Below are 23,389 nucleotides of genomic sequence, written 5' to 3'. Positions count from 1 at the left end.
CCTCATGACAAATTCTCTCTTCGTGTAGAAAGCTCGGCAGGGATACAGCCAGCCTTGTTTGCCTGCTGGGGCTGCCACATTTCTAGGCAGGGCTTCAAAGAAGGGAATGGGAAAACAATCGTTTCCCCATTACCTTTAGGAGCCCCTATGAAACCTCTAACCACCCTGTGGTTCTGACATTTTTAGTATCTAGGAATGGTTGTCATCAGAAATGTATAAGCTGAAAACCAGCAGTTGGTTCAGAGGCTTTTGCCCATGTATAACGAAGTTGTCTTAAATAAACAATAATTTCATATTGTTATTATTTCACTCACCCTTTAAGCAGCCTGCCAGTACATTGTTATGGATATTTTCAGAATTATTTATACGCATGATAAGGGCAATAATGATCTTGGAAAAAGCACCTCGCAGGGCTCTTTTTGTAGCAGGAACTCATTTGCCTATTAGGCGACACCCCCGCTTAATGCAGCCAATCCTCCAAGAGCTTACAGTAGCCCTGTAAAAAGAGCTCTGTCAGCTCTTGGAGGACTGGCTACATTAGGGGTGAGGCAATCAACTGCTTTTTAGAAACACAAGTGTTCCTATTGGAAAAAGCTCTGAATTTTAAGTGGAAAGCGTGAAAAATTTAAAAGCCTGTTTTTTAAAAAAAAAATAGTCTTAAGCCGAGGCTTTTTCTCTGAAATATGTGAAGGGGATTTTTAACATGGGGGAATAATAATAATAATTAACAATAATTATCGGATGGCATTGTGTGTAGAATAGCCAGGAGATCCTAAGATTGTCTGGCAGCCAACAGTTCTAGCTCTTTTAGCATTGTGCACCGCTAGACGGCAGACTAGACTTATTTTTAAGGCAAGAGATGTTTCAGAGGTGGTTTGCCATTGCCTGCCTCTGCCTCGTGATCCTGGTAGTCCTTGGAGGTCACCCTTCCAAATACTAACCAAGGCCGACCCTGCTTAGCTTCCAAGATCTGACATGGGGGAGTATTTAAACATGACACCCCCACACCTGAAGCGCAATATTATCAAGAGGACTCTTGTTAACATGCTTGCTGTAAAGCTCTGAATTGGCTATTAGGAGACATTCACTGGCCCTGTTTTTCTTAGCCTTCAATGGCATTTTTTCTACCCAGTTTAATTATGTTTATTGTTCACACCTCAAGAACAACAACACAATTTCTGTGTGGGATCCATCTTTTTTTGAAGCCGCCATTGTCCACCTTGATATTCAGTTCTTGCATCATTTATGACTTAAAGCTAATAAAACACAAGCAGTGAAGAGAACACACAGTGTGGTTGTTGAAAGGGACATTACCATATTCCTTCACTTCAGATATGTGGAAGGGGTCTGATTACTTACACATTTAGGGGCAGGATAGGATATAAACAGGGATGCCGAGATCCACCACAAACTCCCAGACAAAGCACCCCCTACCATTCCTCACATTCAGCACATACGTGAGATATCTGAGTGGAATAGGCACACTGCTACTATTCCACAACCTCAAGGCCCCCTTACTTTGTGTGCCTAGTCTCTTCTCAGCACTCCTGCATCTAGGTAATAGCTGTGTTTAAATATTATCTTGTCTCCTGCCTTCTCTGCATATATGGAAACAGAAGAATGAAATGAAGATACACACCAAAAAAGAAGTATCGGTGTTGATGGTTATAAGGGAAATACTTCAGTTTCTTTCTTCCATACTGAAAGAGAAAGCCGGGGTGGGGAGAAGAGAAAGGGTTATCTTAACTCTTTACACCCATGGATGGGAACAATTTCATAATGTAAGATCTATTCTTATGTTACCTTTCTTTAATTATATCACCACTTCCATTTAATATTGAAAACCAAGTTTCCTTTGGCAAGGAAGAATTGCCTCCAGGCAACCAGGTGGAACCGTTTACTAAAGAAGGTCCCCCCCTAGGGTTGCCAAGTCCCCCCGGGGGTGCAGGGAAACCCCCTCCCGAGAGGCCCGTTCCCCGCCCGTGGGGATTGGGCCACGGGGGGGGACCCCACCCCCAAAGCGTGTGACGTGCCCAGTGTGTGTGATGTGCCCGGAGGTGATGCAATCGCGGCGGGCATGTTGTGGGGGGATACTCTATCATCCGAGGGAAAACTCAATGGTTTTCCCTCGGAAGATTGTGGCCCTGCCCCCAACTTGCGCGACGCAATTGCATCACTTCCGGGTGACGTGATTGCGGCGTGTGCGCCAGGGGACTCCCAGGGATATCCAGGAGTCCCCCCACTATTAGGAAATTTGAACTTGGCAACCCTATCCCCCCCATTTAGGACATAAAAAGTATGTGTGGGCATGTAGGCTAGTCAGGATTTTGGCAGGCTAGTAGTTTCCATGGCCCTGTTTGCAAGGTTGCTTTAAACTGTTTTTGAGGTCAATCGACATTAATATTCCTTTTTTGTGTGAATGACAGGTGGACACAGCACATAGGAAATTCTGCCTGGCTTTTTCCATTCTGGATATGGTGGGACATCAGGATAAAAAAGGGTGATCTTTTTGATTGCTGGGAGGATTGAGAGGAGGACTGACAAAAACAGGCCACACATTTTAAACAGCAACTTTCTCTATGATGCAAAAATCTGCTTGAAATCAAGGGAGTGAAAAAACGAGGTCTGGTTCAGACACACAGGGGGATGAGACGGCAGAACAGACTGCACTACTTCAGTACCACGAAGGATATCATTCTGGAATACTTTTCTATGTTAAATATTCCCTGAAAATAGAAAATGAGCATGCCAAGCAAAGAGAGTGAGTAGAATCTTGCCATTTTTTCTATCTGAACATAAGAGTTTATATGAAATGGCATTCAAAACTGTAATCCACAACCTGCATTTCATTCTATGACTTCATGACTTTGCTGCCTTATTATTGTTTTACTTTACTAAAGAACTTGAGGGCACTAAGTTGTAATGAACAAACAGGAAGAGACCCTTCAGACAACACACTTCAGTACAACATGTGGCCACCATCAGTTTGCCTATGCCTCATTTGGCTAGCCAATGTTCAAGCAAGGCGGAAAAGGTAGTTGACCAAATGGTGAGTGGGCAGCTACAGATTTTCTTGAATGAAACACGTTTTCTTGATCTATTTCAGTTGAGTCTCCAGGTGGCTGTGAGTTCAGCACCTGAGAACGGGAGCGGGACTGTCCTTGGTCCAGACATGGTAGCAGCGCTTTGCAACTGAGGATGTATTTTGCAGCACCAGCAGTACTGAGTGACAAAACCTTTGGCCTGGGAAAGCATGGCAATTAGGCAAGTGTTTGGTTTTTTGGCTGGGAAAGATGAGCCAGAATAAGGAGGTGGTCTCTCCCATTAATGACTGGAGCTTTGGAGTCAACATGATGGACAGGCTTGGTGCCTCTGAAAGATGGGTCGTGTTTACTGAGAGGCCCTATAGCTCCCGTTCATCTTCGGAGAATGTTTTGAGAGCTGCTAATGGATGCTTTGTGGATTACAATGAAGCTGCCTCCACAGGTTCATTTTGCAGCAGGAGGGAAGCTCAGTGGTCAGAGAATGATCCTTTGTGGCAGGATCAGAGACAAACTGGAGGCTTGTTGGAGTGTTCTCCTTTAAGACACTTATCAGTGCTGGACGGCAACCAGATGGCTAACAGAAGTACATCAGGCTCAGGACCTCATGCAACAAACAGCACAGGATGGAGTAGCAGGAGGGGCAATTCTGTTCAACCAGCAGAATCAGTCAGGAGCCCCACTCAGGAGTCATTTCCTGCAGGAGCGCACAGGAGCGGAGCTCCGGCAGTAAGGAGGCCAGGGGGCAGGCACATACAACAAGCCCCGCTCCCTGCTCCCAGCACCCCTCAGTTGGGCCACGAGGAGCAAGAAGCAGCCAGGTAAGTTGCAGAGCCCCCCCCCCGCCCACCTTCAGGTACAAGCTCTCCCTCCTCTGTGAGGGCAGATCTACGCCCCCCCACACAGCTAGCAATCCAGAACAGTCCAGTGGCACCTTTAAGACCAAGTGTTATTCAGGTACAAGCTCTCCCTCCTCTGTGAGGGCAGATCTACGCCCCCCCACACAGCTAGCAATCCAGAACAGTCCAGTGGCACCTTTAAGACCAAGTGTTATTCAGGTACAAGGGTGTTTTAAAAAATCACCCGGGGGGGGGGGGGATTGCGAGCCTGCGCACCCCCTTCTTCGGCTGGAGCGCAGCCTCACCCCTGGGAGGTGCGACTGCTAGCGCGCCGCCATAAACCGGAAGTCAAGCCCTCCTCTGTGAGGACAGATCTGTGCGTTCCCCCCCCCCAATAGCTAGCAATCCAGTGGAGCCTGAGCGGTGGGTGTTGCCTTCTGACACACTTCCGGTGATGCCAAGGGGTGTGGCATATGCAAATGAGGTATGCAAATGAGTTATGCTAATGAGCTCCTGCACCTCTTTTTCTACGAAATGGCCCCTGGCCCCTCTAGTTGGGCAGGAGCTGATTCAGCATTTCTGCACCTTAACAATGCAAATACTGGGGCAGAATGCTCAGCAAGTGGCCCCGCTGCAGAAACATATGACTCAAGATCAAGGCGACAGACGGGCCAAGTTGAGATCTCCCAAACTTAAGGATGAGGAGCAGCCCACCTGGTCTTCAGGACAACATCAGGAAGAAATTCAGCAGTGTGTGTCGGTACCAACATTCAGACACCGGCTCCCATCTTTAGCTGAAGTGTCATGGGAAGAGCAGAGAAGCGGCAGCGCACAAGGGTTTACCAGGACTAAGTCACAGCAACTGAGAATGTAAAGGGTTGCTAGTCAACCACAAGGTTTAGCCTCTCTACAGAATGTTGTGTTTGAAGAGGACTGGGAGGAGAAAGGGGGTAGTGTGCCCACTGTGGGTTTAGAGGTTGCTTCGAGGGAAGCTCTGCAGGCTCAGTTTGTGAGTAAAAATGTGCTGGGAGTGAGTTGGTCAGCAAGAGATACTGAGGTCAGGAAAGAGCAGAGTGAAGCCCCAGATTCTGGACAGCCTGCTAAAGAAAGGATTTTTATGGGAGGTGTTAGGTAATCAAAATGGCAAGGAGACTACATTCCTTCATATGTAAACCTAATGCAGGCTAGCTGTGATGTTGAAATGGGGCGAGGGAGAGTTGAAGAGCAATTTGGCTGTCAGCAATTACCCATACCTTGCCCTAGAACAAAGTTTTTGCAAACAGCCTTAAGAAAGTCCCCCAGAAGATAGTAGTTTTAAAACACTCCTGCAATCTAATCCTCAGAGTCCTGAGCAGAATGCAGAGGATAAGGCGTTTTGGGGTAGAGATCAACTAGCTAGTTTGCCCAGATCATTTCCATCAGAGTGCAAATCATGAACAAATAAACTGGGGTGCTGAGAAGCTGTTGGGGCATATGGAGGTTCGAGATCAGGCTGTAGAAGCTAAAACGGCAACTTTTTTGGAACAGGAAGAATTAATTCAGAAGCAAACGAGAGCCTGCAGTGCTGATTCCTCCAATGCTCCTCTCTCTGTCGGTCAGGAGAGGGAGAGTCAGAGTGGGGGGGGGGAAGTAGCCCATGGCTTAGAATTCAAAGAGACAACTCCCCCCCCCCCGGAACTCAAAGTGAATATCCTTTGAGATATGAGGGTGCCAACTTCAGAGGACAAGCAGCAGGCAGTTCTACACCACTGGGTTGTAAACAGAGGGTGCAAGTGGTTAAGGTAAAGGTTCCCTTGCTCGAAAGCCAGTCGAATCCGACTCTAGGGTTGCGGTGCTCATCTCCGTTTCAAAGCCGAAGAGCCAGCGCTGTCCGAAGACGTTTCCGTGGTCATGTGGCCGGCATGACTAAACACCAAGGCGCACGTAACGCTGTTACCTTCCCACCGAAGTGGTACCTATCTACTTGCAATTTCTTGCTTTCGAACTGCTAGGTTGGTAGGAGCTGGAACTAGAGATGGGAGCTCACCCCGTCTTGCGGCACCCGGGTCTTGAACTGCTAAACTACTGACCTTCCAAGTGGTTAGCTGTTTGCTTAAGACATCCAAATGGACTAAGAATCAGTGTGTTTATAATTTGTTGTGTGGACCTGGAGATGTAAATTCATCTGCTGGCCTTGCTGAAGTAGCCTCTTTAGAGAGGTTGACAGAAGGGGGGAGGGACAGAGGCCAGGTGCAGTGCAAGAATACCTGGTGTGCAAGTAAAACCATGTTTTCCAATTGAAGGGCACAGTAAATGCTATGAAAATCTGCTTGCCCAACAATACGTTCAATCACCAAGTTTTTCAATGGGCTGTAAAAAGTTACTCCCAGATGGTCCCAGTAGGACTGTTTTGATGCAATATGATCTAGATACCGGATGAAAGCAGAGTAACCTCACAGTCTTTGGGGTGAGCCCTGACCCCTCACAGGATTCTCCATCCATGCTAAAGGGAAGACAGATAATATTGTAGCTGATTTTTGTATAGATACCAGAAAATGTGTTTGTTACCATGTATTCCCAGTTCCATACTGCTGAAAAATGCCATGTTTAATTCGGCCTTTGAACGGTTTTAAATTTTATCATTATCATTTGCATATATTGTTACTTGGTTTATGTACAATGCTTGCTTTGTAGTTGGATATTATCTTTCATTGTTCGTGTGACTCCACCGCCACAGTCTCTTGGCCCTGTCGATGGAAGTGGGGGAGGTGTAAGGATCAGAACCTTCAGCCCTCGAGGCTTTCATTAAGTGCGATCAAGCGGTACGTTTTTACAGGTTAGTTGCAGCCTCTTTGGGCCGGGCATTAATTAAAAGCACCTGGTGGCCTTGACCAGGGCATAAGACGCTTTTATCTGGTTGTCAGCTAGCTATGAGTGGCGGTGGCAGCGATACCGGAGAGCAGGTACATACGCTGAGGCCTTGGTAACTGCTGGTATTTGATGTCTCAGAGATTCAGCCTCTGCCCAGCACAAGCAGATGGAGGGGTTTTTTTTTGCCATCGTCATGATTTAAGAGTGATTCCTGCATAGCGAACACTTTTTATTACTCGAATGACTGAATAAAGACAGAAGCAGTGTTCCCTCTAAGCTGAGTTAGTATGAGCTAGCTCACAGTTTTTTAGTCTCCGGCTCACAGATTTTTGTCTTAGCTCAGGAAAGATGGCTCCAGAGCACACTGATTTATGCAGTAGCCAAATTGCTCGCTCACAACTTTAATGCCAGTAGCTCACAGAGTAGAATTTTTGCTCACAAGACTCCACAGCTTAGAGGGAACATTGGACAGAAGCATTTTTTAATCTGCTGTATTGGGAGTATTTGCTGAGTGTCTGCTTACATCCTCAAAGGGAACTCAGAAGCAAAAGGCCTCAACAAAGGACCAGGATCTGGTGAGAACCCCAAGGCCCCCAGGTGGCTGTGAGTTCAGCATCTGAGAACGGGAGAGGGGCTGTCCTTGGTCCAGAGAGATCCTCAGCAAAATAAGAACTGGAAAACCACTTTCCCCACAGCTGCATCCCATCTGGAATTGACATCAACTGCACAGTGCTTGATGAACGTCGATGGGGAGGACCAGGTGGCAGCCTTGCAGATTCTGTCCAAGGGGACACTGCTGAAGAAGGCTGCAGAGGAAGATGAAGACTTGGCCAAGTGAGCCCTGAGATGGAATGGGCAATTGATCTTGGAGGCAGAGTACGCCAACTGGATGGCTTTTAGAACCCAGTGTGAGGGGTAGGAGGGAAGATGACGGCATGGAGATAAACACCTGCTGGAGACTCTTGCAAGTTGACCTTTTCATATCTACTTTTCCACTTAACATCAATATTTTTACTATTTTTCTATCTCTGCCTAACCTTACAAGTATTGCCTCTCCCATTATCTTTGAAGAAAGCTATAGATAACACTGTCCTTGTAATCTTATCTAAAACACCTCTGTGGAAGGAAACGTCCGGCACTAAAGAGACTGGGTGCAAATTAAGCTACAATTTATAAGCTACTGATTTAAACAACCAAATTATTTTAAAACAATAAGTCTTGTGCATCATACATAACATTTTGTTAAGAGGAAATACCTCTCAAAGCTGAGTTATTGTTCGGATAATTTAGCCGTGAAGGCATATGAGTGTTCAAGGGATTCAGAGGATACAACATCACTTCCTGTATCCAAGCAAAAACGAATTAAGGATTATTTTTCTGTGAAAGAGAATACTGTAATTAACGGGCCCACTGCCAACTGGTTTACACCTCTGGCTAACAACTCTGACTTGGAGGAAAATAAAAATGGGGAAGTATCGGGAGATGATATCACCCCACAAGTAATGGAGAACAATGAGGGTACTGAAATTACTGTGGAAGAGATTTTAATGTTGACTGCCAAGGCAGTGAAGCTTGTATTTGCACTCTTGCACTGACTAAACTTTAACACTAAACAACTTACAAGGACAGTGGAAAGTGCATGTGGACCTACTGGCCCAACTACTGAAAAGTCTAATGAAGACCAATTGGGCAGCAGTATAATGACAACTAAGATTTACATCAGATCCAGAGCTGAAACAACCTAGCTCAAGGGAGGAGACTTTCAAAATGGTTTTACACCTAAGCAAAGTTTGTCTAACAATCTGTTGTTATAGAGGTCAGTTTATTGCCTGGAATTCCAAAAGGCAAGTTGTTAAACACTTGAGAACTTTGTTTACAAAAAGCAGGATTTTATCAGGTCTTATCATGGTGGAAACCTTAAACTGTTCAACCCAGACACAGAGAATCTCCAACTGGCCAGGATTGTGCCTACCCGGAAAACTCAATTAAAGAAGATCTTTTCAACTCCTTTACAACTTTCTCTACACCAGAACAACTGGCAATAACAAAAAGATTAGACTGGGTCAGGACAAAACTTGCAGAGTCCAAGAAGATCTCATTGACCCGAACTTCATCTCTCCAGCCAAAAGGAGATACCTTAGTGTCTAGTTTACCCCCCAAAACCATCATATGAATAGAGTGCCAAGGAGTCTCCTCCTCCTTACACTTCTACATCTATATCAACCCTAACAGACGTTAAACTTGATCACATCTCCTTGGCCCATTATACTTCATCTAACAGTCTCATTGAACCCAAATCTGTTACAATGCAAGATGCCAGGGACAGTCTAGCCCCTGTAGCAAAGCAGAAATTCAGCACCTCTCAAATATCCTTAAGTCTTTTGTTGTAGAATCATCCAACTGACTTCTAGAGGTCCATGAGACTGGCCTGCCTGACCCTCCAATGGAGTGCCCAGCTCCAAGTATCCTTCCCACAGTCCCTTTTACATCTATATATCTAATTCTCAACATGGCCCCCTGTGTGTGGATACTTATTTCTGCAGATCGGGGGCACATGGAGGGAAAAGTGATTGTCCTGCACACTTGGGGCAGTCCTCAAGTATACAGAAAAATCTAAAAACTTTAAAAAAGGATACGGGGGATACTTAAATCCCCCCGAAAGTACAACAGCCTTTTCTGCTTGTGCACAGAGAATGGACTTGCCAAAGACAAGGAGCCTTCTCTCCCCCTCCCTCTCTCTCCTTGGAAAGTGACTGTCCTTAGCAATGGCTTACCTAGCAACGAGGCCTTCGCAGGCTTTTCTGCTTTTGGGAAGCAGAGAGCGAAGAGGGGTGGAAAGCAGTGGGTGGCTTTGTGTCTGAGCCTGCACTGGCTCAGCCTCCCAGGCACTGCCACTGCTGCTGGACTCAAAGTTAGGGGAAAAGGAGGGGAGAAAGAAGGGAGATTAGCTTGGGGGAGAGAGAGAAAGGGAAAGATGGGGGTATTTGCTTGGGGGAGAGAGAAAGAGGGGGGATTGGCTTGCTGGGAGAGAGACAAAGACAGAGGGATTTACTTGGTGGAGGGTTGTCTACCCTCTCTATGCCCCAAAATTCATTGGGACGGATGGTCTAAATTTTAATAGAGCCATAAATAACCAAGTCTCCAAGGGGGAAAAATGTGGCAGAATTTTGGATTAAGGGAGACTTGGCCATTTATGTATAAGGTATATTGAACAGATGTAGCAAAAGCAGACTTTGGTTTCTTCCCATGAAACACTGCAGTGTGTCCAATGTCTGCTTCCTAGTGGCAAAACAGTGCCTGGCTGTGAATGAATGGTTTCCCACACATACCTCACATTCCTTTAGCCAAAATGTACTAAGTCCCAAGGCTGGATCTCAAGAGATTTTTGTCTATACCTCACCTGTTCTGGCCAGAGGCTTTGACCTAACTGATAACCCTTAGGGAGGAAAAGTTTATGGTTTTATGGTGCCATCAAGGGGAAGGCTCTGATTACTGGAGCGCTCATGACATTCCCATGGGATGTTTGATGTATGTCTTATATTATCTTGCAGAAGGGAATAAATATTGTCCAGGTTCTGTTGTTTGGCACCACCTCCTGAACGCCCTTTTGGGGTCTTCATGAGATGGTCAAGAGACGTCACTTTCTTAATTGTGTACACTGCTGTTTTCGGTGAATGCTCGGAGCTTTTTTATAGCATGGTCAGGTTCAAATAAACAGGTTGTACTGCAGGCTTGCCCCCTCATGGATCACTGCCTTGTCGTGGCGAGGGGGCTTGCGCGGTTCGATGAAGCTGCGGGCTATGCCGTGAAGGGCCACCCAAGACGGACAGGCCACAGCAAAGAACTCAGACCAAGTGTGATCCCCTGGAGAAGGTAATGGCAACCCACTCCAGTATCTTTGCCAAGAAAACCCCATGGACAGTATCAAAAGGCTAAAAGATATGACGCCGGAAGATGAGCCCCTCAGGTCGGAAGGCATCCAATATGCTACTGAGGAAGAGCAGAGGGCAAGTACAAGTAACCCCAGAAAGAGTGAAGTGGCTGGGTCAAAGCCGAAAGGACGCTCAGTTGTGGATGTGTCTGATGGTGAAAGGAAAGTCCGATGTTGCAAAGAACAATACTGTATAGGAACCTGGAATGTAAGATCTATGAATCAAGGTAAGCTTGACGTGGTCAAAAATGAGATGGCAAGATTGAACATTGATATCTTAGGAATCAGTGAACTTAAGTGGACAGGAATGGGCGAATTTAACTCAGAAAACCATCTCATCCTTTGCCGTCCCCGTCTTCTTTGACCTTCAATCTTTCCCAGCATCAGGGTCTTCTCCAGTGAGTGCTCCCTTCTCATTTGGTGGCCAAAGTATTTGAGCTTCAGTTTCATTATCTGGCCTTCCAGGGAGCAGTCAGGGTTGATTTCTTTTAGGATTGACTGATTTGATCTTCTTGCAGTCCAAGGGACTCTCAAGAGTCTTCTCCAGCACCATAGTTCAAAAGAATCTATTCTTCGGCGCTCGGCCTTCCTTATAGTCCAACTCTCGCAGCCATACATGACTACTGGGAATACCATTGCTTTGACCATGCGGACTTTTGTTGGCAGGATACCATTGCTTTGACCATGCGGACTGTTTAGGTTCGCCATCGCTTTCCTCCCAAGGAGCAGGCGTCTTTTAATTTCATGACTGCTGTCACAGTCTGCGGTGATCTACTTCCACGACTTCCCCTTCTATTTGCCAAGGAGTGATGGGGCCGGATGCCATGATCTTAGTTTTTTTGATGTTGAGCTTCAAGCCCACTTTTGTGCTCTCCTCTTTTACCCTGAGCAAGAGGCTCTTTAGGTCCTCTTCACTTTCTGCCATCAGAGTGGTATCGTCTGCATATCTGAGGTTGTTGATCTTTTCCCCAGCAATCTTAATTCCCGCTTGTGATTCATCTAGGCCAGCATTTCGCATGATGTACTCTGCATATATATTAAACAAGCAAGGCGACAATATACATCCTTGTCGTACTCCTTTTCCTATGCGAAACCAATCAGTTGTTCCATATCCGGTTCTAACTGTCGCTTCTTGGCCCTTATACAGGTTTCTCAAGAGACATGTGAGGTGGTCTCTTTCTTGATTTCGAACTGCTAGGTTGGCAGGAGCTGGAACTAGAGACGGGAGCTCACTCCGTCATGCGGCAACTCGGGCCTCGAACTGCTGAACTACTGACCTTCCACAGCCTGCAGTTCAGCATCTTAACCACTTGAGCCACCGCAGCTCCTGGAGGCATTTTTAGCACTGTGTTATTTTCCTTTGTCTCTCTTCATCCCACTTAGCTGCTGTTTAAAATCTTTACCAACAACTATTCTAGGATATTTTTGTCTCAGTTATTATAACATTTTATATTTATTTATTTCCCCTAGGGCCACTTCCTCTCCCCCACCATAAAAGGTCGCCAGCTGCCTGGAGAAAAAAAATCCTTACATAGAATCTTAATGGGATGTTATTTACCTCTATGGCAAGAAGAACTTCATCTGCTTGTTTCCACACACTAAGCCTCCATTAACACCAGCCCTATTAGCAACCCTCCCTCCACATCTTGTCTTGAGGTGCTGGATTTAATTACAGTGTTTTAATATGTCCTGTAATGGCATGTAGAGCATTTCAGCCTATTAGTTGCTGTGGCAACCACGTCACAGGTTTCCAGCTGGTATAAACCACTACAGGGAGTGCAACTGTGTGTTACTGCATTGATTTTCACCAGATGAAAACTGTTCTTTTCTGGTCAGAGCTTTCTTTTCTGACTAAAGGACACACTTTCTTATCATCGGAGTAACACACGGCAACAATATCCTGGCATCCAAAGGAAGAAGCCAGGTTTCTTGGAATTACATATTAAAATTTTAACTTATTCTTATCTAGCTACAAAAGGCAGCATTTGTTGTCTTGGCATTGATTATCATTTTAAACGTACAAGTGCATGATTTGTCTAATATCTCCTAGTGAGTTTGTGGCAGAGGTGACATTTGAACTAAAGGGCTCTTGGCCTGTGGCTCTTAGCCTGAGGATCTGCCTGAAGGCCCTGAAACTCTGCTCAGAGTACTCTTGGAATATACTTGGATGGCAATGATGTCGACTGACTGAAGGCCCCTTTCCCCAGTCACCTGCATGGAGTGTGCCATGTTTGTTTTCCTCCCGGAAGAGAAGACGGACTTCACTTGTCAGAAGTGTAAGCTGGTCAGGCTTTTGGAGGAGAACATTCAGAGCCTGCAGGAGAGGATCCGCCACCCTTCAGGAATCAAGGAAGGGGAGGATTTTATTGACAAGAGCCTGGGAACGCTGCAAACACATGAAGAAGAATGTCAAGGAGAAGAAGGGTCAATCTCCTTTCTGAGACTCCTCTCAGTTCTATAGTACAAACCCGAAGATGCCGACTAAGACGATGCTCTGGTCCACTGAAGCTCAAGAATCATTTTGAGGTGCTTGAGAGGGTGATGGAGAGGAGAATGGAAGGAGAGCCACAAAGACCTGGAAAAGAGAGTGAAGAGGGCATGGTGCCGCACGGAAGTGGAAGGAAACAGAAAGTGGTGGTCATCAGGGACTCTCTGCTCAGGGTGAATGAAATGTAATGTGTCCAGGCCAGATCCCCTACCCCGAGAGATGTGTTGCTTACCTGGGGCCAGAATTCAGGATATTACAGACCGACTGCCAAAACTGATAAGACCTACTGATCAGTGCCCGTTTGTGCTGGTTCATGTGGAGACAAATGACACGGCCGCGGATACCATCATGAAAATTAAAGAGGACTATGAAGCTCTTGGAAGGCAGTTGAAGGCATTGGGCACACAGGTGGTATTCTCTTCTATCCTTCCACTCATAGGAAGAGAAATGCGAAGAGAACAGACCATACTCAAGGTGAATCGCTGGCTATGGTGGTGCCGGCAGGAGTACTTTGGGTTCTGGGACCACGAGGTAAGTTGTCTTAGAGAAGGCCTTCTAGCACATGAAGGGTTTCACCTCTCAAGGTCAGGGAAGAAACCGTTCGGAAAGAACCTGGAGAGTTTAATCTGGAGAGCTTTAAACTGAAGCTGCAAGGGGAGGGGGATGATCAACATGGGGACTTCAGTGAAGAAGTGAAAACAGTGGGGGCCCACCTGGGTAGGACAGGTCAAACAAAGGTACAAGGCTACAAGTGCCTATATACCAATGCCTGTAGTATGGGTAATAAGAAGGAAGAGCTTGAGATTCTCTTGAAAACAGAGGGCTACAATATAACACGAATCACTGAGATGTGGTGGGATGATTCTCATGACTGGAATGTGGTAGTGGATGGGTATGAGTTGTTCAGGAAAAACCAGAAGGGTAGAAGAGGAGGCAGAGTGGCACTGTATGAAGAGAGGGCTAGATTGTCAGGAAGTTCTGGAGAATATGGTTGAAAGCCCCATGGAAAGTATATGGGTGGAAATAAGGGGAGTACAAAGGGTATTGTTGTTGGAGTCTGCTACAGACCGCCAGACCAGGGACAGGAAATGGATGCTGTCCTCCTTGAATAGATTGGTAGAGTATCCAGACATCAGAACCTTATAATAATGGGAGACTTCAACTTCCCCGATGTGTGCTGGGAGACAGCCTCAAGAAAGCGACAAGAATTATGCAACTTCCTGATCGGTCTTGGCTGACAACTTCCTTTTTCAAATGATGGAGGAAGCTACTAGGGGCTCAGCCATACTGGACTTAATATTGGCCAACAGGGAAGAACTGGTAAATGGGGTGAAGGTGGTGGGGACCTTAGGGGGAAGTGACCATGTCCTCCTTGAATTCCAGTTGCCGTGGGGGATCAAGGAAGTTTGTAGCCAGAATCGTAGGTTAGATTTTTGTAGGGCCAACTTCAACGAACTCAGAGGCTACAATAAGAAAAACTTCTACAGATGTGAGAAGGAAATACAAGGTAAAAGAGGCAAATTGGACCACTTTTGGGAGTAGAAGGAGAAACTCTAGTGGAGGACAGAGAAAAAGCAGACAGGCTTAATGACTTTTTGCCTCTGTTTTCTCCCAGAAGAACTCGAGCCCATCTAGAGATGATAGAGGACATGACAGGACACCTGAGTGTCCAGTTGACATTGACAGGGAGGTTGTGGAGAGGCACCTGGCTGCACTGGACGAATACAAATCCCCTGGGCCGGATGGTGTGCACCCAAGAGTGCTCAAAGAACTTTCTGATGAACTTGCAGAGCCTCTGTCCATCATCTTCAAGGCCTCCTGGAGGACTGGGGATCTGCCATAAGACTGGAGAAGAGTGAATGTTACTGCAATCTTTAAGAAAGGGAAGAAGGACGACCCCGGAAACTACAGGCTGGTCAGTCTGACTTCTGTTGCTGGGAAGATATTAGAGCAGATTTTAAAAGGACCAATCTGTAAGCATCTGAAGAACCACTTAGTGATCTGGGGAAGTCAGCATGGTTTTGTCCCCAACAGATCTTCACAAACCAAACTGATTTCCTTCTTTGATCGTGTGACGAGCTTACTGGATCGTGGGAACTCTGTTGATGTTATTTACCTGGATTTCAGTAAAGCTTTTGATAAGGTTCCCCATGACATTCTGATGGGAAAACTGGAAGACTATGGACTGGACTATAGGACAGTTTGGTGGATAGGGAACTGGTTAGAGGACCGCACCCAAAGTGCGGTGGTCAAAGGCGTTTCATCAGATTGGAGGGAGGTGTCCAGTGGGGTGCTGCAGGGCCCAGTACTTTTCAATATTTTTATCAATGATCTGGATTAAGGGGTAGAAGGGCTACTCATTAAATTTGTTGATGATACCAAATTGGGAGGAGTAGCAAACGCCCAAGAAGATAAAATTCAACAAGACCTGAAATACTCTGGAGAAGTGGGCAGTTGCAAACAGGATGCAGTTCAACAAAGATAAATGCACAGTATTACATCTGGGCCACAAAAATGTCAAGCACAAATACTGGATGGGGGATACGTTTCTGGGGAGTAGTGTATGCAAAAGAGATCTTGGGGTAAGGGTGGACTGTAAACTAAATATGAGCAGTCAGTGTGATGCGGTGGCAAAAAAGTCTTGGGTTCTATTAAAAGGGCCATAGCATCGAAATTGCAGAAAATTATAGACCCTCTGTATACTGCCTTGGTCAGGCCGCACCTGGAGTACTGTGTGCAGTTCTGGAGGCCTCACTTCAAAAAGGATGTGGGCAAAATTGAGAGGGTGCCAAAGAGAGTGACGAGGATGATCAGGGGTCTGGAGACTGAGTCGTATGAGGAAAGGTTAAGGGCCCTGGGAATGTTTAGTTTGGAGAAGAGGAGCTTGAGGGGGGACATGATTGCTCTCTTTAAATATTTGAAAGGATGCCACTTGGAGGATGGCAAGGAGCTGTTCCAGTTGGCAGCAGAGGATAGGACCTGAAGCAACGGGTTTAGATTACATGCAGAAAGGTACCGGCTGGATAGTAGGAATCAGCCGCCTAGGGAGGTGGTGAGCTCCCCTTCACTGACAGCTTTCAAGAAGACAAATTGCTTCTAACCAGGGCTTTTTTTGTAGAAAAAGCCCAGCAGGAACTCATTAGCATAACAGGCCACACCCAACAGCAGAAACTCATTAGCATATTAGGCCACACCCCTGGCAGCACAGCTCATTAGCCTATTAGGCCACACCCACCTTTTGCTTCTTATTCTGTTTACCTTGTTCGTTGTCAAAACCCAGGGCTTTTTTTTTTGGTAGCAGGAACTCCTTTGCATGTTAGGCCACACACCCATAATGTAGCCAATCCTAATGAGTTTCTGCTGTTGGGTGTGGCCTATTATGCTGATGAGTTTCTGATGGGCGTGGCCAGCTTGGGAGCCAGCCGGAACTCCATTCCGGTGCGTTCCTGCCCTAACTGTCCGCTCTACCACCTGCTCCCTTGATCTGTGCCCTTCATGGCTAATTAAAGCTGGCCATGAGGGGTTTTGAGGTGCCTTGTGGGAGATTATCAACAAGTCCCTCTTGGAGAGACTGTTCCATGAGGCACTTAAGGAAGCAGTGGTCCGCCCTCTCTTGAAAAAGCCATCTTTAGACCCGGCTGAATTGGCCAACTATCAGCCAGTCTCTAACTTGCCCTATTCAGCAAGATGATAGAGAGGGCAGTGGTGGTTCAGCTACAGGGCTTTTTGGATGACGCTTCCACTTTAGATCCCTTCCAGTCCAGCTTTTGCCCAGGCCATGGGATGGAGACGGCACTGGTTGCCCTCACGGACGGCCTCTGGAGGCATCTGGATTGAGGCGGATCGGCAGTGCTATTGTTGCTGGACCTGTCGGCAGTGTTCGACATGGTTGACCATCAGCTACTGATCCACTGCCTTGCCGACATTGGAATTCAGGGGCTGGCCTTGCAGTGGCTTGCCTCCTTTCTCCAAGGTCAGGGACAAAGAGTGACGCTAGAGGAACAGCTGTTCCAGAGACACCCACTGGATTGTGGTGTACCTCAAGGGGCAGTGCTGTCCCCGATGCTTTTTTACATCTATATGTGCCCCCTTGCTCAGAGGCATGGGCTGGGTTGTCACCAGTATGCGGATGACACCCAACTCTATCTGTTGTTGGGCAGTCAGTCTGACTCCAAACCAGAAGATCTGGACTAGGTGCTACAAGCTGTGGCTGGTTGGCTTAGGCTGAGCCGACTGAAATTGAATCCAGTGAAGATGGAGGTCCTTGTGCCTGGGTTGGAGCGGGCCGGGGTTAGGGATCCCGCTCCTGACCTTCAATGGGGCACCATTGGTGCCAGCACTGGAGGTTAAGAGTTTGGGAGTGCTCCTAGATGCCTCCTTAACTATGGAGGCCCAGGTAGCAGCCACTGTCAAATCGGCCTTTTACCATCTTCGGCTGATCAGACAATTGGTTCCCTTCCTCGAACGCAACGAACTGGTGACAGTGATCCATGCAATGGTCACCTCGAGACTGGACTACTGTAATACTCTCTACATGGGACTGCCCTTGTCTCAAATCTGGAAGCTGCAGCTGGTGCAAAATGCTGTGGCCAGGCTTCTGATGGGGCTCTCTAGATGGGAACACATACAACCTGTGCTGAAGGCGTTGCACTGGCTGCCGATAGCATACCGGATTCATTATGATCTCCTCTGGGAGCTCGTTCCACCAGGATGGGGCCACCACCAAGAAGGCCCTGGTCCTGGTCATCGACAGGTAAGAACCAGCACCTTGGTAAGGTAAGAACCAGCACCTTGAAACCACTGGCTGCCGATAGGATACTGGATTCTTTTCAAGGTGCTGGTTCTTACCTTTAAAGCCCTACATGGTCAGGGTCCTACATACCTGAGGGACCACCTTTCCCCACATGTCCCTCAGAGAGCACTGCGGTCAGGGGCTCAGAACTAGCTGGCCCTCCCAGGTCTTAAGGAGGCGAGGCTGTCGACGACCAGGGCTTTCTCAGTGGCGGACCCATCCTGGTGGAATGAGCTCCGAGAGGAGATCAGAGCCCTGCGGGACCTTTTACTGTTCTGCAGGGCCTGTAAAATGGAGCTCTTCCACCAGGCTTTTGGGAGCCGCCGCCACCACCAATGAAGAACACTGGATGGTTGAACGTGAGAGGGCCCTGGATTCTGGAAATTGCCACCAACAGCCTAAAGAGCAGCAAGCACTGCAAGGACGATCAAAATGAACACTGTGAGCTGACTGCGAGCTTTGAACTCTGAATAATGGCTGCTACCATCATATGAACAACGACTACTAGTACTTTATTATGGTTTTAGAATTGTTTTAATTGTAACTTATGTTTTAATGTAACTTATCTGTTTTTATGTAAGCCGTCCTGAGCTGGCTTTGGCTGGGAGGACGGGATATAAATTGCTTATGTAGTGGTCCATGACTACCAGAATGATACCAGATAATAGTGGGCATCTTTTTGAAAGTGAATTTCAATAGTATAGTGGCAGTCTACCATGATTTAGAAGGTTTTTGCACTTTTTGGTTTGGGGAAAAACAGATGGAAAGCAGGGATAAACTTTGCATGTCCACCATGTATAGTATCAGAAGGCACAAGATTTACATTGCCCTAAGTACATAAAGGTAAAGGTTCCCTTGCTCGAAAGCCAGTCGAATCCGATTCTAGGGTTGCGGTGCTCATTTCTCTTTCAAAGCTGAAGAGCCAGCACTGTCCGAAGATGTTTCCGTGGTCATGTGGCCGGCATAACTAAACACCAAGGCACACGGAGACCTTCCCACCGAAGTGGTACCTATTTATCTACTTGCAATTTCTTGCTTTCGAACTGCTAGGTTGCCAGGAGCTGGAGCTAGAGATGGGAGCTTACTCCATCATGCAGCACCCGGGTCTCGAACTGCTGAACTACTGACCTTCCACAGCCTGCAGTTCAGCGTCTTAACCACTTGAGCCACCGCAGTTCCCCCTAAGTACATACTTAGCTTAAAATGGTAGCAACTGGCTGTGCTGTACAGGCAACTTTGTTGTCATCTGGAAATAAGGAGCTAGCAAGCCTGAAGTAAGACTGGCTTCACCATTTGGCAGCTGTTACAAATGACCACCTATGAAAGCAACCAGCTCCAAAGTGATATTCTAAGTATGTTTTCATGTGATTCAGTGTCATCTGAATTCATCATTAGCAATTAAGTGACACATTCCATCAACACAAAAGCTACAATATGTAGAACTAGGAATAAGGCCTGTTATGGAAATAAATACAATGAGCACTAGAAAGAGCCTCTGGGAGAGTGCCCCAGCCTTGGGCACTCAGCGTCAATTTGCTGTAGCAACCTCAGCAGGGTATAATGACACAGAGTCCACCATTTTCTTCAGAGGAACTGATCTCTGCTACCTGAAGAGTTGGCAACCCTCCCTCTCAGCCAACCATCAACCTACCTTTATCTGCCCCTCTGACTTCAGCTTTCCATCTCCTCCCCCTCCCTCCTAGAGAGCAGTTGTAATTCTGAGTGATCTCCAGCCCCCCACCTGGAGATTGGCAACAATGCTTCCCCAGGAGGAAATGGCTGGTTTCGGAGGGTGAAGTCTATGGCATTGTACCTGTCTGAGGTTGAACCCCTCCTCAAACCCCACACTCTCCAGGCTTCACCACTCAAATCTCCAGGAATTTCCCAACCTGGAGTTGGCAATGCTTTCTCCTTCCCAGCCAACCATCAACCTACCATTATCTGTCCCTCTGACTGCAGCTGACTTCTGCCTTCCCTCCTGGAGAGCAGTTGTAATTCTGAGTGATATCCAGCTTCACCTGGAGATTGGCAACAATGGTTCCCTAGGAGGGAATGGCTGGTTTGGAGGCTCCAGCCTGTCTATGGCATTGTACCTGAGGTCCCACCCGTCCTCAAACCTCACTCCACCCCTCAATTCTCCTGGAATTTCCCAACCTGGAGCTGGCAACCCTAGTCAGGACTGGCCCCAATGAGTTCCCCACAAAGGCCTGGAAAGGGCTTCATTCCTTTGTCTTTTTCCTGACAGAACCAAGCTTGGTTGCCTAGCAACAGCCAGAGGGAAAGGTTAGTCCCACAGGAGCAAAGCAGGAGAAGTGTCTTCATCGGGAGACACAGCCTTTTTGCAGTTATTCTGACAGGAAACAATGTCTGAGGTGGCAGTGGGTGGGAAAGAAGAGCGGACCCAGCACCCAGCCAATGGCACGCGATTACTCTTGAGTGGCGGTTGATGGGCCAATGGCTGATGGGAGTCCACAGTGCAGCCAATGGGAGAGCTGGAAGTGGCTGGAAATGTAATAAGGGAATTTACTACAAAAGATGTAGTGTTGTAGTACTTCATCAATCAGTTTGATGATCTGTTTCAAAATCTTTAAATGTATTAAAAAAGTATCTCTGATTAATCAGACAGGGTTTTTTTAAACTGTTAAGTATTTTTAAATATTTACAAAACCCATGGATGGAAGGCACCTTCTTAGAAGAGGCAGCTTTCCTCACTTTCACAAGAGGAAATGCCTTTTCTGGGACGGCACCTGCTATGACATGGGTGCATTACCTGAAAACAAAGAAACACTGCTCTTTTCTTCCAAACAGTTATTTTACTCAGGAAAGACAAAAAGAAATACTACTTTACACCAAGAGAGGGATTAAAATGTGGCATTCACTGCCAGAGGATGTAGTGATGGCCCCAGGAATAAACAGCTTTAAAAGGGGATTAGATAGAGTCATGGAGGATAAGTCTATCAATGACTACTAGCCATGGTGACTGAGGGGAACCTCCACATTTAGAGGCACTAAACTTCTGAATCCCAGAGCCAGGAGGCAATATCAGGGGAAAGCCTCAGCCTCTATGCCCTTTTGTTGGCCGATCAGAGGAACTGGCTGGCCACTGTGTGAGACAGGATGCTGGACTAGATGGACCACTGCTCTGATCCAGCAGGGCTCTTCTTATGTTCTTACTCATATGTGAATTCTCCTCAAATGCTCTTCCTGGAGCACAGGGAACCCTCCAAGAAGAGCATGAAGCAAGAATAAGGGGAAAATCACACTCCTTGTCCGCAGAAATCCTCTGTGGGATCCAACTCACAATGTTGCACAGAAAGATGGAATATTCATTCCCTAAATAAAAACACAAATAAACTCAGCTCAACTTCATATCCCCTTAACCTTACCTCAACTGGCTGTGTTTCTCCCAGGACAAACAGATGCAGCATGTTCACATCTGGATCTTTTTTGAAGATGTTTGGCTTGGCATGGTGCTGGAAATGCCGGTGATTCCACCAGTTTGCTGAGGCACCCTGTTGAAGGAGGAAAACATGGGCAGTCCACAGCCAACTCTGACTTCTGTTTGTGTGTTGTCACCTCCATGTTGTAGAAGCCACTCATGCCCACAACAAAGGAATTCAATATAACATAAGTCCACTGTAGTAAAAATGTGTTGAAAGCCTATTATACAGGTTCAGTCTTTACCTGAAAGCTCCAACGGTATTATCCAATGTCTTGGTCAAGCAGTCAGGTGTGAGGAGAAAGGCAGAGAAGAGACAGGTATGTTGACCTATACCCTGGAAGAAGTTCAGTAAAAGAAAAAAACCCTTCCATCTATCTCTGAGTGAAGAGGGAAAATGGGAAGAAAATAAATATTTTTTTCCCTAAGAGATGATCTAAGTGTTTGGTGGGAACCTCAGGCATAACTCCTGTGGGGAGGGGGGAGTTCCAGCTATATTAAGTGAGCAGAAGTAACTGGGCTGCAAGGGAAAAGCAACAGCTGCACGCTAGTTGCCCTCTGCATAGTCCCCCTAAAAAAAAAAGGATAATTGGAATTGCTAGCCCCATATTTTGTGCTGAAAATTTATATCAACCCTAAAGAGATATCTTAATGGAGAGTAAAAATAGTTAAAGAAGAGTGGGGCTTGTGGCGGAACGGGCCCACGTCAGCTGGCAGGCCCTGCTCTGCCCACCCCTCCTTTGCCTGACCTGGCACCTGAAGGGGCAGTTTTTCACCACTGCCTCCGGGTATTGCTGCCACCACTGTCCGTGTCTTGGGCTCTGGTTAGGCGGGACAGCCTCCTAACCTCCCTCTGATGGTCGCTAGGAACCCACCTCGGGGCTTCCTGGCAATCTTCGGGGCTCCCCTGGAGAGTTGGCAACTGGCCATTTTGCCTTGTTCTCCTCCTCAGGGAGTCCCCAACCCACTCCTAGCGTGTCCAAGCAGCTGGGGGAACTAGGCGGTACAGAGGGACTTCCCAATGTCAACAGTAAAAGGGATTTATTTTGAAACCACTCAACTATATACAGGCCTATTAACAGTGAACTGAAGAATCAAAATGAAGGTGAATAATAAATCACTCCATCTCTCCCTTCACTACACTGATGCCCTGTCTAGATGGTCTGCAGGGCAGGCACATGACTTCCTTCCACTGGAGGAAGTTAGATTAACACAACTCCCAACATGGCCTCTCTGCCTCCTCCTGCAGCCGACAGCCTGACTGGCTCCAGACTTCAGGCAGACCGACCTCTATTCTCATAGACTGGCTTCCCACCCAAAAGCTCCACTATATCAAACAGTCCTTCCAGCCCAGGAAGTGGCTCTCCCTCCTGCAGCATTATGGGGCAGATCTCCTCACCGCCTTGATGGACTTCCTGTCCTCTCGAGGGAGCCGCCCTCTGACTACTGGTGGGAGACGGGGGGGGGGATGAGGAGGAGACTAGGCCAAGGCCTGCCTCAGGCTTGATGGTCCCCTCCTATCCAGCCCCCGCCAACTTAAACATATACATAAAATGGTGTTTCTCCACAGGGCTAAATTAAATACAATACCCAGTTGTTTCCCTATAGCCCTGTTCTTCCTCCTTTCCCACAAGATTTGAGAACCAGATTCTGCTCTGACACAAAAGTATCCAGCCAGGGCAGAAGGCCAACTTGTTGCTTATCACAGGCATAGCTGTCTGTCTGTGCTACTTCAGATCTCTTCCGAGAAGACCAAGCAGGCAGAGAGGTTTCTCTCACAAAGAGGCCTTCAGTCAAGGCAGTGTTTTTCAGAAGCAGTTACAACAGCCTACTCACATATTGCTGGATGCTGGTTATCCCTAGATAGAAGTGGGAAAAGGCTTCTGCTTGAAGCAAACAATGGGGTCATTGTTGTGAAGTTGGCACATATGAGCATAGCAAACCCCACATGTGTGAGGCTTCTGTTTTAATATGGCAAGGGGAACAAGGTTTCCCTGGTGCTGCCTGAT

General features: G+C 47.0%; 1 protein-coding gene across 1 annotated transcript in view; it reads right to left on the bottom strand.

Annotated features, from left to right (window-relative positions):
* Window positions 1-23,389, bottom strand: part of FADS2 (fatty acid desaturase 2) — a 64,321-nt gene that overhangs the window by 8,774 nt on the left and 32,158 nt on the right. The window contains exons 5-6 of the mRNA XM_015409378.1: window positions 21,328-21,453; window positions 1,640-1,700 (exon numbers count right to left, since the gene is read on the bottom strand). Of these exons, the coding sequence (XP_015264864.1) occupies window positions 1,640-1,700; window positions 21,328-21,453 (187 nt within the window). The remainder of the gene's footprint in view (window positions 1-1,639; window positions 1,701-21,327; window positions 21,454-23,389) is intronic.

Source organism: Gekko japonicus, unplaced genomic scaffold, assembly GCF_001447785.1.
Source record: "Gekko japonicus isolate JY-2015 unplaced genomic scaffold, Gekko_japonicus_V1.1 scaffold730, whole genome shotgun sequence".
In the NCBI taxonomy this organism is placed as follows: Eukaryota; Metazoa; Chordata; class Lepidosauria; order Squamata; family Gekkonidae; genus Gekko; species Gekko japonicus.
This window is presented reverse-complemented; position numbering and strand designations above follow the sequence as displayed.